The sequence below is a fragment of the Balaenoptera physalus genome (assembly GCF_965194825.1).
Source record: "Balaenoptera physalus genome assembly, chromosome: 5".
Lineage (NCBI taxonomy): Eukaryota > Metazoa > Chordata > Mammalia > Artiodactyla > Balaenopteridae > Balaenoptera > Balaenoptera physalus.
Genome location: NC_138884.1, coordinates 128,774,328 through 128,791,780, shown reverse-complemented (window position 1 = coordinate 128,791,780; position 17,453 = coordinate 128,774,328). Strand labels below are relative to the sequence as shown.

General features: G+C 36.8%; 1 protein-coding gene across 1 annotated transcript in view; it reads right to left on the bottom strand.

The window, feature by feature from the left end:
• The window catches only part of MYOZ2 (myozenin 2), a 39,456-nt gene extending 27,334 nt beyond the window's left edge, over nucleotides 1-12,122 (bottom strand). Inside the window, exons 1-2 of the mRNA XM_082463013.1 lie at nucleotides 11,947-12,122; nucleotides 11,297-11,386 (exon numbers count right to left, since the gene is read on the bottom strand). Coding sequence (XP_082319139.1) covers nucleotides 11,297-11,372 — 76 coding nt within the window. The 5' untranslated portion in view covers nucleotides 11,373-11,386; nucleotides 11,947-12,122. The remainder of the gene's footprint in view (nucleotides 1-11,296; nucleotides 11,387-11,946) is intronic.
• Nucleotides 12,123-17,453: the final 5,331 nt, after the last annotated feature.

The window sequence follows — 17,453 nt, the reverse complement described above, 5'->3', positions numbered from 1 at the left end:
TTACAGAAAAATCTCCAAACATTTGGAAACTAAAAAAAAAAATCACACTTCTAAACAATCCATGAGTCAAAGAAGAAGTCTCAAGGGAAATAAAAAAATTCATTGAACTGAGTGAAATTAAAAATAGAGCATATCAAATTTATGGGGCACAGACAGTGCAGTGCTGAGAGGGACATTTATAGCACTAAATGCATACATTAAAAGAAAGAGGAAAAGTCTCAAATCTATACTATAAACCCAAAGCAAGCAGAAGGAAGAAAATAATAAAGATAAGAGTAGAAATTAAAAACAGAAAAACAATAGAGAAAAATCAGTTGAGCACAGAGTTGGCTTTTGAAAAGATCAGTAAAATTGACAAACCTCTAGCTAGACTGACACAGAAAAAAAGAAATGTAGAAGATACAAATTACCAGTATCAGGAACAAAATAGGGGATAGCACTACAGCCACTGCAGACAGCAAATGGATAATAAGAGAATACTATGAACAACTCTACATGTAAATTCACATAAATTTGAAAACAGAAAAAATATGACCAATCCCTTGAAAAGCAGAAAGTAACACATCTCACCCAACATGAAGTAGATAATTTGATTAATCCTATAGCTATAAGGCAATTGAATTTATAATTTTAAAATCTCCCCAAAAAGATATCTTCAGACCTAGATGGTTTTACTGGAGAATTCTACCAAACATTTAAAGAAGAATTAACACCAATGCTACATAGTCTCTTCCTAAAAATAGAAGATGAAAGAACACTTCCCAATTAGTTTATTGCTAATATTACCTTGATAGCTAACAGAAACAACACACACAAAAAGAAGCTACAGATCAATATCCCTCATGCTTATAGAAGCAAAAATCTTTACCAAAATATTAGTAAATAGAATTCAACAATACATAAAAAGAATTCTATACCATGAACAAGTGGGGTTTATGCCAGGGATAAAAGATCGGTTCAATATTCAGAAATCAATGTATTCTACCATATTAAATGGCTAAAGAAAAAAAATCACATGATCATACCTTTGGGATCTAGGGCTGGACAAAGTGTTGTTAAACTTGACACCAAAAGCACAGTCCATAAAAGGAACGGTTGATAGATTAAGCAAAATTAAATACTTTTGCTCTGAGAAAGACTGTGTTAAGAGAATGAAAAAACAAACTACAGAGTAGGAAACAATATTTGCAAACCACATATTTGACAACAGACTAGAATATATAAAGAACTCTTAAAACTCACCAGTAAAAAAGCAAACAATCCAATTAGAACATGGGCAAAAAACATGAAGAGATATTTCACTGAAGAAGATATACAGATGGCAAATAAGCATAGGAAAAGATGTTCAACATTATTAGTCATTAGAGAGACGCAAATTAAAACCATGAGATATCACTATACACGTATCAGAATGGCCAAAATGAAAACTAGTGACAGCATCTAATGCTGGGGAGGGTGTGGAGAAACTGGATCACTCATACATCACTGCTGGAAATGTAAAATGGTACAGCCACCCTAGAAAATAATTTAATAGGTTCTGTTAAAAACTGAACATAGGACTACCAGCAATACTGGGCATTTATCCCAGTGAAATGAAAGCTTATCTTCATACAAAAACCTATACACAAATGGTCATAGCAGCTTAATTCTTAATAATAATAATAATAATAAAAGAAACAACTCAAATGTACTTTAATGAGTAGGTAAAAAGTTAAAAACACTGTGGTCCATCCAAAGCATGATACTCAGCAATAAAAACGAACAAACTATTGAAACATAGCAACTGGATCTATCTCGAGGGAATTACACTGAGTGAAAAAAGCCAATCCCCAAAGGTTACGTACTGTATGATTCCATTTTACAGCATCTTAAAATGAAAAGATATATAACTATATGTATATATATATATATATATAAATGGGAGACATTAGTGATTGGTAGGACTCTCTTGACTGCATGAATATCAATATTCTGGGTGCGATATTGTACTATAGTTTTGCAAGATGTTGCTCTTATGGGAAACTGGGAAAAGGTACGTGGGATTGCTTTGTATTCTTTCTTACAGCTGCATGTAAACTATATTTATCTCAAAATTAAAAGTTTAATAGAACTATCAAGCCATGAAAAGACATGAATGACCCTTAAACGTATATTGCTAAGTGAAAAAAGCCAGTCTGTAATGGCTACTGTATGACTCCAACTCTATGACATTCTGGAAAAGACAAAACCTTGGAAGACAGTAAAAGAATCACTGGCTGCCAAGGGGCTGTGCGGAGGGAGTGGCGATGAAGAGGTTGAGCACAGGGGAATCTTAGGGCAGTGAGACTCTTCTGTATGATACTGTAATGGCAGATGCATGACAGTGTGTATTCATGAAAACCCATAGGACAGTGCCACACAGTGTGAAACTTTATGTAAACTGTGGACTTGAGTTAATGATACTACGTCGATACTGGTTCGTCAGTCATAACAAGTATAACGCACTAATGCAAGATGGTAATAATAGGAGAAACTGTGTGTTGGCAGGAGAAGGGGTATATAGGGGCACTATACTATACTTTCTGTTTAGTTTTTCTGTAAACCTAAAACTGCTCTAAAAAATAAAGTCTATTATTAAAAAAATGTTCAATTTAAAAAATTTTCATAGCCCTTCCTAATGCAGTGCAGAGTGGCAAGGTGAAAAAAAAAAAAAATTCTGTGCTTTACAGTCCCCAGGGTTGGCAGAAATAGCTTATGGAAGAGGAATGAAGGCGCACAGCAGGGTGGATGAGGGTGTTTTACAGTTTCCCAGGATTTGTTTGCCAGCTCTGCTGAGTTCTACAGGGAATATTCACTATTGTTTATTTGCAAGTGTTTGGAGTCTCTGTTACTGTGTGCTAGCAACATGGAAGGAGGAGCTGGGTTATTTTTCAGTGTGTCTATGAATATATCCCTCAGTGTTCTAGAAAGTGTGACAGGAGTGGACTATTTCAGATTTTTGATTCTGGAATCAAAATAGCAAGTTCCCTTTAGATCACAAATGATCAAAAAGACACAATATGGCTTATAGTAATTTGATGCAATACTATGGGGTGGAGGGGAAATCTCCTTTAAATGCTTCTTAAAATAATTCAATTAGCAATGAAAGAGAGAGAAACAGAATAAAATAATAACACAGAAAATCGAAATCCATAGATTTTTTTTGTCCATTAACCTTCTAGGAATACACATTCTATGTAATGTATTTATATATTACAAATAATGTTTTTAAACAAATTTTCTAATGGGACATTTTCAGGAAATAAAAATGCCCCAAAGCAGGCAGCCACTAGAAAATGCAAAGGCGACAGTCTTTATATTATAGCAATGGAATCTTTCTCCTTACGGTTAAGGCTACAAAGTTTTTTCATAAGGAAACCAAAACAGGGATGCAGCTCTTCTCTTTCTCTCCTTTTCTGTTACCAATTTGAGTCATTATAAACAGTTAAATGAAAATAGAGGGGCTAGAAAAAGGAATAGCTTATTATTATGTTGTTTTCTATAAGTTCTAAATTTCAAGCTATGGCATAAGTTTAATTTGGGGATCCCAAGACAAAAATTTGAGAAAATGTTTTTATCTCATTTTCTTCTTCCTAATGGCCCCCAGTATTAGCTAATTCCACCAATGTTTCTGAAATAACCACATGCCCTAAGTGAATTCCATCCCTCTGGCCACTTAGATTTACAATAGTTTTCTGGGGTATATTTGACAGGAATTAATTACCTTTGTGATTGATACAGGAATAGGTGTGTGACCTGACCTAGGCCAATGAGGCAAAATATCAGGACTTTTCTTTGTGTACATTGTGCCAAAGATACTTTCTTTTCCTGCTGCAGGTAAGCACGGATGTATATTGCCCAGGAAACTGTTGGTATGTACTTGATAAAATGATAGAGCCAGATGTGGGGTGAAGCTTACCCCAAGAAAATCAGAGCAGAGGGAGAAAGAAACCTGGTCCTTAATGGCATACTGGAGCTGCCAGATGAAGACTTACCAGATCACCTCTGAACTTTTCAGTTATGTGAGGCAATAAATTCCCTTTAGTTGGTTTCTGATTTTCTGCTATTTTCAACTAAAAGCATGCTAACTATGGTCATTCTCTTCAGATCTTCATCTCACTGATGTAGGTCCAAAAGTCTATTAAGATTGGAATCAAGAAAGAGTAAAGAATAGCCTAGAAGCCCAGCAGTGGGGGCCTCGAAGAGGAAAGGAAAAAAAGAGCAGAAGTGTAAAATATGGATACACCTCTGACCAGACTCATTTGGGCTCATAAGAAACATTCACTCCTTTTTAGCAAAACACAATAATCATCACCCACGCTGCTACAAGGAGTAGATGTGCAGCAAGAGCCATGAGGAACTTACCTACCCTCAATAATCAGTTGGTACAATCCATTATTACTAGTAAATTTATACCACAAGAGAGGAGACATAAGAGACAAAAGGAAGGAGGAGAAGGAAGCACACAAAATAATTGACCAACTCTCAACCCTCTTTGCTTATTCTTCATACTTCCTTCTACTACCTTTAAGCCTAAATTTTCTCCCTCTTACTCTGTGAGTAACAGACAGTGAGTTAGTAATTGGCTTTGAGTGACCATCTAAAGGTACTGTGGATCTCTGGGACCAGAAGCACTGCATGAGAAATCTAGTGGTGTCTGGAGCAGGCTTGCACTGGCTCACAAGAGTCAATTGATAAATTTTCAGAAATTCTGTGAGCCAGTAGTTAAACTCAGTGAACATAACCACTATTAAAATTAAACTATATAAACTTAATAATAAGTTATATTAAAAAGAAAGCAGGGGCTTCCCTGGTGGCACAGTGGTTGGGAGTCTGCCTGCCAGTGCAGGGGACACGGGTTCGAGCCCTGGTCTGGGAAGATCCCACATGCCGAGGAGCAACTAGGCCTGTGAGCCACAACTACTGAGCCTGTGCGTCTGGAGCCTGTGCTCCCCAACAAGAGAGGCCGCGATAGTGAGAGGCCCACGCACCGTGATGAAGAGTGGCCCCCGCTTGCCACAACCGGAGAAAGCCCTCGCACAGAAACGAAGACCCAACACAGCCATAAATAAATAAATAAATAAAAATTTAAAAAAAAAAAAAAAAAAAGAAAGCAATAAATACTCAAAAATATCACTTTCTAAATGTTTTACTCCTTTTTGCTGTTATCTATGCTCTTGATGTTTTCTTATATCTATTATATCTGTATGGTGGAAATACTGTATAGTGTTGTATTACTACACATCTCTTCCCAACTCTGCATTCAGTTTCTCCTTGATGGTAGCTCAAAATTGGCCATGGCAAGAGTATTTATACCACAGAAATTGGCAAATTCTACAAACCAAGGCATTTTCCCCCCCAAAGAACCAGTTAAATATTCACTAGCATACTGATAGACATAGGAACATTTTAAGTCAATATATTTTGCATAAACAAACAAACAATAAAAGACATAAACTAAATTCTCCAAGGTTTTTTTTCCCTTCCCTTCCAGTAGTTAAGTTTATGATGTAATTGGAGCTGGAGTTCCAGACCATCTGTGAGTTGGGAAATCTAATGTATGAACACTTTCATTTACTTAAACTTTCAGAGTGAAAAGAATGGTGTCAACTGAGCAGATAGAATCCAAGTTCAGCTGTTCCCTGCCCTTTATTGCAAACCTCTGTGCAGGGTCTTAACAGTGTGTTTAATCTGGATGCCTGATAAATGATATAACTTATTCAGGGTTCATATCCTTGCCCTGATGGATTAGAAGGTTGTCTTTGTGGCATTAGATCATCTATTGAAAATAATATTGCCAGGCATGCTTTCCTGTTAATGTCGTTTATAGTGATCCAGAATTTTCCATTTATTCTTTAAATATTTTATAGGACTTAATCTATTATAGTTTGCTACTATTTTAAGGAAATAATGATTATTTTGGAATAAATATCTAATTATAAAAAACTATTAAAATATAACTTTAGGGTCTTGACCATTATCAAATTAATTTCCACAAAAACCTCCACATTTTTCAATCTACTAGAAATATTAAATAATTGTAATCAATATTCTTTCTCAGTAATGTCCTAAAATGTGCATTATTTTTGTAGCTAAATTAAGATTTAAAATCTTACATTAAAAAGTTCAAACTTTTGGTTTTTGAGTATACTTTCCTTCCACTTTAGCCATATTACTATGAGTACTGGAAAACAAATGGAAAATTGCATTTTATTGGGAGAGTATCAGTGATCTTTGAAAATGTGATCAATTCTTTTTTCAAACCTTTCTTCAATATGCAGTCTTATGAGCAGACACTGAATCTAAATTCCTCCAAAGGAAACATTTTTTTTTCACATTTATTTCATAGGTTAACATTCTAAAACTTAGTCAACAAGGATTTATGTGTGCACAGGTAGTTCTGTATTTTTAATTTGTAATTTTGATCCTGCCAAAGTTACATATTTAGTTAGATCAGTGAATCCAATTCATAGTTTGTAAAGATACCCACTTACAAATAATAGTAGTAAGACAAAAGATCTTTTGAAACTGTATCCCCATGATTCACTGGCAGCTGCAATTCTGGTAAAATGGGCAAAACCACAGAAAGGGAGATAACTGAAATTGATTTACTTTAGGGCGGTCCTATCAATTTACTTAAAAGCCTGATTGAAGCCAAGAGATTTTCTCTGCGCTTAACAGGACTCTTCTGCCTGTTTACAGACAGTTGGCCTGTGTGGATTGAATAATAGTCCATAAATATACATTATTGCGTACTGCAACATGCATATATACATATTATATAAAAGTTAATAGTCTAGACTGTGATTTTGAATAATACTTGAAAAGTCTACATTTGATTAAAAGTTTATTAGTAATTTTTAATAATTTTCTCTAGATTAAAAAGTTGATTTTGAAACTCATCTGGGATTCTATATTTTCCTATTTCATATCTCCTTGCCTTGATTTGAGTTCAAAAATTTACTGTTAATTAAAGTATTACCATTCAATAACTGTGTAAATCTATAAACATTTAAAAAATGAGATTACCAATGTATTGAATTATGCAAATTGAGTTACACAAACCAGTAATTCATCTAGTACTGTTTATAAGATGTATATCTAGAGCATATTAGAGTGAAAAAGGCAACAAAGAAATGATGTTCTTCATTCTTCTAGGATGATGGAATATGGCAAGAATTAAACATTGTCATTTCAACTTTGGTATAAATTGGAATTTAGCCTAGTTCTCTGCTGCTACTTTGCTGGAGAGCGTTATTAGAGGTTTAGAAATCTATGACATGCTTAGAAAAATTCATGATTTCACAACATATTATTGCACACCAATTTTCAAAATAAAGCGTGCTTTTTCTTCGGGTTATGAGAATGCTAATGTGAATTTTTAAACCAAAGAAAACTAACAAATTTGTACATTAAGCATTAGGTTAAGTTCTTTTTCTCCCCTAGACTTTTTACATTTGATCTGTGGTGTTTAAGTCCTTCCTGGTGTCCTCATTTTTATGTTGATGACTTGATTAATTACAGTTTAAGATATGCTTATACAGGAAAAGTAAAAGGGGTCCTCACATTATCTTTCGTCTGAAAGTCAAGACATCATATCTATGCTTTTCAAAGTGCCCCTGCAATTTGTGTTAATATTATCATTGCCTCTGTTATTGGTGGAAAAACTCAAATACACTGATGTTTGAGCACATAGCTCAATATATTAGAATCATGAAATTTTAGAATTAGACGACTCAACAGATCCAACCTCTTCATTTTCAGATGAGGAATCTGCTGTCTGGTCTGGAACTCAGGGCTCCTGGTACGGTATCAACAACAGCACTCCATTTAGAACCTGGCTTCCTGTTTTCAGACCACAGACTAAACTCTTTTCCTGAAATCACAAAAACAATCTGCTCAGTCCTCTTCTGTGTGCTGGGAAAAGCTGTTCACCAGTCATGAGGGAAAAAACAAACAAACAAAAAACATACCAAAAAAGCCCTCACAGAGCCCAGGTGCGAAAACTATAGGGTGACTGAAACAACTGTAGTCTTTCTATTTCTGAAGTTCTTCTTCTAAACTGTCAGCAATATCTGTGCTTAAGATCAGGGGACAGCATACTCCCAGTTCTTAGATAATTTTAATTCCTATTCCTTTTCCCCACCATTTCTGGACGGATGCCAGTTGCTCTAGAGTGCCTCTCCTTCTTCCATTCTCATTCCCCATTCTCTTTCTCTATAGACTTATTACTTCCTATTCTTTTATCCTTCCCTCTCTCTCTCTCTTCCTTCAGTAATCAAGTCTCAAATGAGTTACTGAGTGAGAGAGAAACATGATCACCACTGGAGAATATGTACAGCATCAGGAGTAAATAGCACAGGGCTGGTGGGCATGGAACCATTATAAGCCATCTTTTCTTGCCTCCACAACTAATTCATGACAGATCATGGCAAAGTATTTTGGTGTTTTTGTCTTTTAGAATAGCACTTGTTAGATAGTAGCAAAATGGCTCTGATATTTCTGTTTAAAGCTTCTGGGTTTTGCATCACAGTAGTAACACAAAACAGCTACTAATCATCAGCTCTAACACTTTTAATATTGTTGTTGATGACCATGTTGATGATCATCATGCTATGATGCTGAGGATGGTCTGTCTGAAGGTATAGAGCCTCAGTGTTAGGAGATACTTTTTATTAATTACTTATTGAGGGTGTAGTATATTTGCTTCTGGTACATAATTTGACGCCAAATCATTATGGATCCATAATGAGTGAACAATTTGGCGTATAGTTAGTAGAGGCTGTGAGTTATCTACATTTTTACTCGTGCTATCCAGTTCTATGTATTTTAGTCTATATGGGTAGGATTTCTCAGTAATTCTTTGAGGTTATTTCTCCTTCAGATTCAATGAGTGCTCTGATGAAAAACTCTCCTTTTTGATTCTTATATTTTCCTACTGATCATCTCAAGGCTCACCAGCTATAGTCTCTCTCCCCACAGCAAGAACTGGACTGAACTCCTAGCTCAGGTTTAGAAGACAACTCATTTAGCCATCTCATTGTCACACTTCATTCTCCTCCAGGCTAAATGTTTTTGAAAAGTGATATAAAAAATAAATGAATTATAATACTGAAAAAAAAATCTTGATGCACAAGGGGAGAAGGGAGTGGGAGAAGAACTTCGAATAGCTTCTCTGTTCATTTTTATAGAGGACAATCCAGTCCAAATTTTACTTATTTAGTCTTAGAATTAAGATCAAAAGAGTTGCATGCTTTGTCTTAAATTATCCAGGTTTTTGTTGGTGTGAAGTGTTTGAAAGTTTGGAGAATTATTCCCAGAAAGGTTTCTCTGCAGTCCATGTCTCATTTCTGCCTCCTTAGAAAAAATGATACTCCCCTAGCTCCAGATCTCTAAACACGATGTCATATACAAATAGTAAAGTTCCATGTAAGATGTCAGAGGAAATAAAAGAGGGAAATTATTTAAACTGCTTCCTAAAGTACTGCAGCTGTTTTATCTGAGATGAGTTAAGAAAGAAGTCTGTGATTATCCCTGTTATCTGTAGTACTTGACCTCCAAACAAAGGCAGAGCATGTGACTCCATTTAAGGGACTGGAAATCTTCCCGTGACTTGGGAGGGAGGGCTTCAGCAGACTTTACATGGCCAGGACCTGTTGGTGGTGAGATTATAGTCTTGAGGGGTTTTTTCCCCTTGAGATATAATTGTACTTTTTCTTTATATTTCATAAAAAAACAAAAGTTATGTTATAAAAAAAGGAAAAAGATACTCTTATAGGTCTATGTCAGAAATAAGAGAGTAGAATCCAACACATGATTTAAACTGGGAATACATTAAAACGATGGATTAATTTATGATTATGATGCAATTAGAAAATGATAACTTATCCCAAGCCTAGTTTTAAGATAAATAATTTAGTCTCAGACTCAAGTGATTATCTGATTTTTTCCTTATTGATCAAGGAAACTATTAAAACAATTTCAAGTAAACTACATGAAGCAGGAAATACAAAGAAGCACAAAAATTTAAAAGAAGCCTGAATTTTGGAACCTTGCATTGGTACAAATTTAGTTCTGGTGTCTGATTCAGAATTATTTTCACTTTATTCCAAACTAGTTTGACATCATAGTAAAACATGGGTCTAAATTGAATCCAGTACGGTGAGTTTGTATTGGAAAAAATAGAAAACGAAACTTAATAACAGAACCCTTTAGATATGACTGCATTGTGGGGGGAAGCATCTAACACAGTCTCTGATTGGTTCTATTCAGCTTGCTTTATGGAAGGTGAAATATGAAAATGCTATACTTATGCCTGTTCCCAGCTACCTGGTGAAAGATCTCATTGCTGTAGGTCTTAGTATTGTCCAGGTAAAAGGTCACATTCCTTGTTAATAGAAGGGAAATAAGGAGGTGCCCTGAAAACCCCACAAATATATTCTGGAATGGCTCAAATCAGCCCTTAAAACGATCTAGATATTCTACTTATTAACTTTTAAAATTGATGCTATCCTTTGCTCAATTTCCTTTATAACAATCAAAGTTGAATTTCCTTTATAACAATCAAAATGCAATGTATAAAGCATTACTTTCTAGAGTGTTTTGCTAGAACTTAGAGAAGAGAGTGGAATATCATCTTGCATCTAATTTATATTAAAATTTTTTTGAGTTATATGCTTGAGACTATAAGAAATCTATATTTTCCTAGAAATTATAAATAGAAGTAGATTTCCACACAGAATATCTCGGTAAATCAGTTACTAAATATGAAGACTGGTTTCAGGGTTAAAGAAGTTCACAATGAATATGAATTCCAATTTAACACCTTTCTTAAAAAAAAAAAAAAAGGACGCTAGAACAGATTTTGAATGATTTATGTAATATAAGGTAAAAGAAATCAAGGTAGATCTTGTGGGATGGACAATGAAGACAAGATTGTATGAGACCTGTCCAAAAAAGAGAAAAAAAGATCTGAGAGTGGTGATATTAACTTATAACGTGAAATGTGAAAGGCAAGCCAAGTAGAATGTACATCAGCTGTCAGATTGCTTCATTCCTTTAGAGCAGTTGTTCATCTGAAAATAGCTTTCAAATGAGAAAGGATGACTACAAAAGGATTAGTTACCATAGGCTTTTATACACCCCCTAGAGCTCCAGGTTTGTTATGACAGAATAGCAAGAATTTAAAGGAAGTAAACTATAGAATATTAAATAACATCAGGAAGGGTCTACATTAATGCTGAGCTATATTATTGCTGTGAAGGGTTTTCACTGATACCATTTCCATGGATTTCCTTCATGATGGCTGATGCTTGCTGTTTCCTCTGCTTCACCATGGTATTATGTGATAGCATGATTTTTTTGTTCCCTGTGAAAAATAAAGGAACATTATTGAGGCAATGTCAAGAACTCATTTGGAGTGTCCTGTAATCATCCTTTTGAAAGACAGCATCTTTGTTCTTTATTAAGAGTTTATTATTGCTTTCTACTGAAAGACTTTAATACCGTTCCTTGTCTGGTGACAGAGCATGCTATTCATTGACAGGCAATGTCACAGTGAACAGAGGCTGTTTCTCAGAGTTTCCGGCCCAGTCTTATCTATATACTAGTACAATGATTATTGGGCAGTGAGAAACAATGAAAGAGCTGGCCTCCTTTCCCCTTCCTCTCTCTTTTCCACAGTTTATTTTAATCTGTCATTGTTTCCTTACTGGCCTTCATTTGTACCAACATCACAGTACATCAATTCCAGCATATTGTAAGAACGAAGAAAGGATGCCAGATTAAACCAGAACTCTTTGGTGGTAGTATTTTAATATTGGCATCAACAGCTGTCCTTTAAAGCAAAGAAAGCCCATTAATGAGTCACAACTCTGAACTTCCTTGGACAACTGACTAATAGAACATTTTAGGAAACAATATACTTACCTTGCTCTTAGACCGTGCTTTTCAGGAAGGATGAATCCTGATTTGTGGAGGAAAGACTGGAGATGGAATATGGATGGCACTTGGGCCCGAAGGTTTTTATCCTTGAGCCTGGGATAGCATGGTCCCTAGCTCTGACTCAAACTGGGGACTGAGCCTTTCTGAAGAGACTGGCATCCAGCTGACATCAACTGACTATATATAGCACCAAATACTTCAGCTACTCATATCTTCCTGGCAAAAGGGAGGAACCAAGAAAGATTAGGTTCTCTCCATTATGCTTCTAGTTTGTGAGATGGTTGAATGAACATACAGAAGGTTTTTATGGAGTACCTTCTGTTTGAAGAGATACTAGCCAAAAAAGATTTTTAAAACTTTTTAAGATGTAGCCCTTACATTACATCTTAATTGAGGTGGCAAAAGATACATGTTGAATACGTGAATTAGAACAGAATGATAGATTATTAACAATTAACATGAAAGTATTGACCATAATATCTAAGGAGTTTCAAGAAGAAAGAAAGCAATATGGGGCAGATCAATAGTGCCATCCCTTAAGCAAGAGTGAGAACCTATAGTAAGTTCAGAAAAATGGGTTATATTTGAATGGCGAAGTGGGGGAGCATTTTGTAATGGGCCTTAGAGGTTGAGCCTTGAAGCTATCTGAGTAAAAGCTTAGACTCATAGCTGGGTCATGAGTCTTTCTGAAGAGACCCTGTAGAGAACAGTGCCTGCAAAGTTGACTGATCTCTGCAAGGTCTGGAGTCAAGGATTTCTGTTTGGGAATCAGGATAAGAGGTTGGGAAGGTAGGCCGTGTTGGCCTCCTTGCTGGTCTTTGAACACAGAAGCATGTTCCCTCCCATATCCAGGCTTTGGCTCTTACTATTTCCCACTTCCTGGAACATGCTCTCCCCCTACCACTTGGCTTACTCATGCATTCAGGACTCCCCCCAACTATTGATTCCTCATAAAGTCCTTCCCCAGTCACCCTGTCTAAAATATCACATGGTGCCACACTCTAGTCCCTTACTCTGCTTTATTTTTAAAATATTTTTGTATTAGTTAAGATTAAAGTCGAATGGGAGTGACAGAAAAACCTAAAAACAGAAATTTCAAAAAGATGGAAGTTTGTTTTTCTCACACACAAACTTTGTCCAGAGGTAAATAATCTAGGGTTCATGTGATTGACATAATTATCAGGGGCGCAGTCACCTCTAACATTTTGCTCCATTGTCCCTAAAATGCAGACCCTTGAGCTTAAATGACTGCTTCAGTTCTAGTCAGCATGCTCTTATTTCAGTCAGCAGGAAAAAGAAAAAGTAATGAGAAAGGCAGCAGGAAAAAGAAAAAGAAAAAGTAATGAAGGTCTCCTTCAAACATGTCCTGATATTGCTCAGATCTCTCTTGTTTACATCCCTTTGGCAGAATTTAGTCACATAGCCAAACACAGCTCAAGAGAGGTTGAGAAATGTAGATTTTATTCTGGGTGGCCACTCCCAGTTAAATTCAGAGGTTAATTTACTGACAAAGAAGATAATGATTACTGGGTGACAGCTCTCAGTTTTTGCCACAAGAACATAACACTATTTTATCTATACCTATATCTATATCTATTTGTCTAGCTAGCTAGCTAGCTAGCTGTCATCCATCTATCAATCTGTCTCTATCATCTATCTGGTATCTCTTTTTCCTATTAAAATGTGAACTTCATAAAGACTTAGGCTTTATATCTTCAGCAGCAAGAATTGTGTCTAGTATATTGGCAGACATTCAATATTCATTAAATGACTGAATAAATGAGTGGGTTGGAGATTGTGGAATGCATGAGTTGGGAATTCTTTTCCTGTTATGTCAAACACTTGGGAGGAAATAGAATTGTAATAAACAGTCAATTGAGTATAAGATGATGGTGGCTACTTAAGGGAGAAGTTGTTTTATATGCGACCAAAATAAGTGCCTGATAATAGGATTGACAGTTCAAGGTAGTAAATGGTAGGTGTAAGCTAACCTGTTGCAACTGCTTCTAAGTAAAAGTTTGCATTGAAGTTATTAATTAGGTACCAGTGAGAAACATTTAGCCGAGCCAATGAATTTAAGTTCCCTCTCAAGATCTCTAAATTGCTTTTATATTCCTGGCTTAAGCATTTACAGTGGTGTGCTATTAGTAAAGTCTCTCAAACTCTTAGTTTTTTCCTCTGTAAAATGGAGGTTACAGTATCTACCACATAGAACCATGGACATTTTACATGTAACAATTTTAGAAATTCTTGTTACTTAATAAAAGTTTAGTAAGTGTTAATTTTTCCTTTTACTATTTTATTCCTGCAATATGGAAGAATTTAGAACCTTAGAATAATCAACTGCATTATTCAGTAAAAAATTAAAATATATTCAGAAAGACCATTTTCCTATTTGGTCACCTTTATATGTTTCCAATTTTGTGTTATATACAGTTCTATAGGTTGAAATGGTGTCTTCAAAAGACAATAATTGTTATGTTGATTTTGGTTTCCAAAATGAAAGATCATTTTTAAAGATTTTTAAAGTTTTGAAGAATATAATAACTTACTTGTTTTTGTTTATTTCTGAATTATACCAAAAATTGTTTTGCCTTATATTTTAAGCTCATTTATACACATTTCTGATGGCTTTCTAGTTTTGAGTTTCTTCTCAAAAGAAGAAAGAATTAGTCACTGGTATCATAGCTTTAAAACAATGTATACTATCCATTTGCTTCATGACACAACAGCTAAATTTTTTTTTTAACGTTTATTTATTTATTTATTTTTGGCTGCGTTGGGTCTTCGTTGCTGCACACGGGCTGTCTCTAGTTGCGGCGGGCGGAGGCTACTCTTCGTTGTGGTGCGCGGGCTTCTCATTGCAGTGGCTTCTCTTGTTGCGGAGCACAGGCTCTAGGCACGCAGGCTTCAGTAGTTGTAGCACACGGCTCAGTAGTTGTGGCTTGCGGACTCTAGAGCGCAGGCTTCAGTAATTGTGGCACACGGTCTCAGTAGTTGTGGCTCACGAGCTTAGTTGCTCCGCGGCATGTGGGATCTTCCCTGAACAGGGCTCGAACCTGTGTCCCCTGCATTGGCAGGCGGATTCTTAACCACTGCGCCACCAGGGAAGTCCCAACAGCTAAACTTTAAAAAGAACTTTAATGGTTATTATACAGCATTTTCAGATGGTCCATTCTGAAAGTCAGTGCCTTTCAATTTTAAATCAAGTCGCAGTTAATATATTTCTGTTTCATCTACACAGAGGTCTGGCTCTAGATTAAACTCCCCTCCAGTTTGTCATGTTGCAGTCTTTCTTTGGCTGCAACCCCCACCCTCGCACCTCTAAGACCCAGGACTGCCCTCCTCCCTGTGTCCTCCCCACACCCACACATCCTGTACACTAGAGAAGAATCTCTCCTACCCCCAGGGTCTCAGTACCTACACTGGTCCTACTAATCATTCCTGTCCTTGAAGGGTCTCCCTAACCCCAAATGAAACAGAGTAGGACTTTATTTTCCCCCCAAGGCCCTAAGTATTTTAAACTAATTGGTGCTAAAGATAATGACAGGACCTTTTACTGTAGGCAGAATAATGGGATTCTAATGGTGGAACCTGGTGCCTTAGGAGGCTGGTGAGGATGAAGTTTTTGGCAGAGCTTTTCAACACCCCTATAACCAAATCATTTCCATTTCTGGGCCTGCCGCAGTTGCATTTCCAACTCTTTTACCACTTGCTAAAAGAGAAAAAAAGATTAAATAAGGTGAATTTTACTGCCAATAAACCACCTAACAAAAATCCACACCATTAGGACCCATGAAAGGCAACTTTATTCAGCCAGTGGTAAACATGAGCCCTTTAGCCAAGTGGTAAACAATGTCTACATTGATCTTCCTCTGACTGAGCACTTGTTTTTTAATCCTGTGTTTCTCCTTGTCCCATTTTGAGTCTATATTAGGTGACTGTGGGCAGTTGGAGATTAGGGCAGGATCCGGGGGGCCCAGGATGTAGGGACTGACCGTCTGCTAGGTGGGCAGACAGCACATTACCATTAATGAGGCTCAGTTCTGGATTACTGCACGCAGAATCCAAACAGGGCAGCTCCCAGGCTAGTGCTGAAGGACTACCAGTTCTTTACCAGCCTTCAGGGCCTTAGATATGGTGGTAACCCTGGGAGGAAAGAATCTGCTTGAAAGGATAAAAAAAGGTGTAAAAACTCACAGCTGATGAGGCTGTCTATGGAAGCATGGGCTTTGGTTTGTGCACAAAGCCTTTGTATTCTCCTTAATAGCTAATTGCCATGCCTTCCATGGTTTCTATTTTCCTATATTGAATAAAGTCCAGCTTACAATTGATCTCCTTACCATCCCATAGCAAAGGCAGAATAGTTACAAGCAGAGCTGTGGTGATTATCCTACTGGCCAAAGTGAGATAGTACAAGACAGATAGAGACCTAAAGGCACCAACTAATAGTAAACAGAACTATTACCGCCACTATTTAGTTACTGTTTGCTAGGCACTTCCTTTGTTTTGCAGATGAGGAAATTGAGGTCCTGAGAGATTAAGTAAAATCCCCCATGCGTCATACTTGTAAATTATAGAGATGAAATTAAAAGTTGTTTCTCGGGACTTCCCTGGTAACGCAGTGGTTAAGAATCCACCCGCCAATTCAGGGGACATGGGTTCGAGCCCTGATCCAGGAAGATCCTGCATGACGCGGTGCAATTAAGCCCATGCGCCACAACTACTGAGCGTGCACTCTAGAGCTCGCGAGCCACAACTACTGAGCCCATGTGCCACAACTACTGAAGCCTGCGTGCCTAGAGCCCGTGCTCCGCAACAAGAGAAGCCACCGCAATGAGAAGCCCGCGCACCGAAACAAAGAGTAGCCCCCGCTCGCCGCAACTAGAGAAATCCCGATCCCGCACGCACAGCAACGAAGACCCAAAGTAGCCAAAAATAAATAAATACATTTATTAAAAAATAAATGAATAAAAGTTGTTTCTCATTTAAAGGCTTTTGTGTTTTCACTATACTGTGCAGAAATCTCCAACTTCCTGATCTCTGAATATCTCTATAGTGATACCTTCATGATAAAAATAGAGTTAAGAATTGTCAGATTAAGTATTTCAATGTGCTCCTTTTTGATTCCCTTTGGAATTTAGCATCCCAACACTAGGTTTATCTTGGCTGAGGTGCTTTTTACTTATTAACATTTATGGCTCTTTCCCAACTCATGTTTTTCTGGTTTGCAAACTTCTAGAGTTCCTCATGGTGTCTATCCTCAGGGTGCTTTCCTTTCCTTCAGCTGTGCAAATACTAACGTTATTAAAATGCTGAACATAAACAATGAAAACGTGCCATTTGCTGTGCAGACCTCTCCTTCCTTTCCTGGCCCGTGTACCACACACACAAACACACTTACCACCTTCACTGCCAAAAATAAGGATCAAATCCAACTCCATCAAAATAATCCATTTATAGGCAAGCCCAGTGTTTTACTTGTCTTCCTC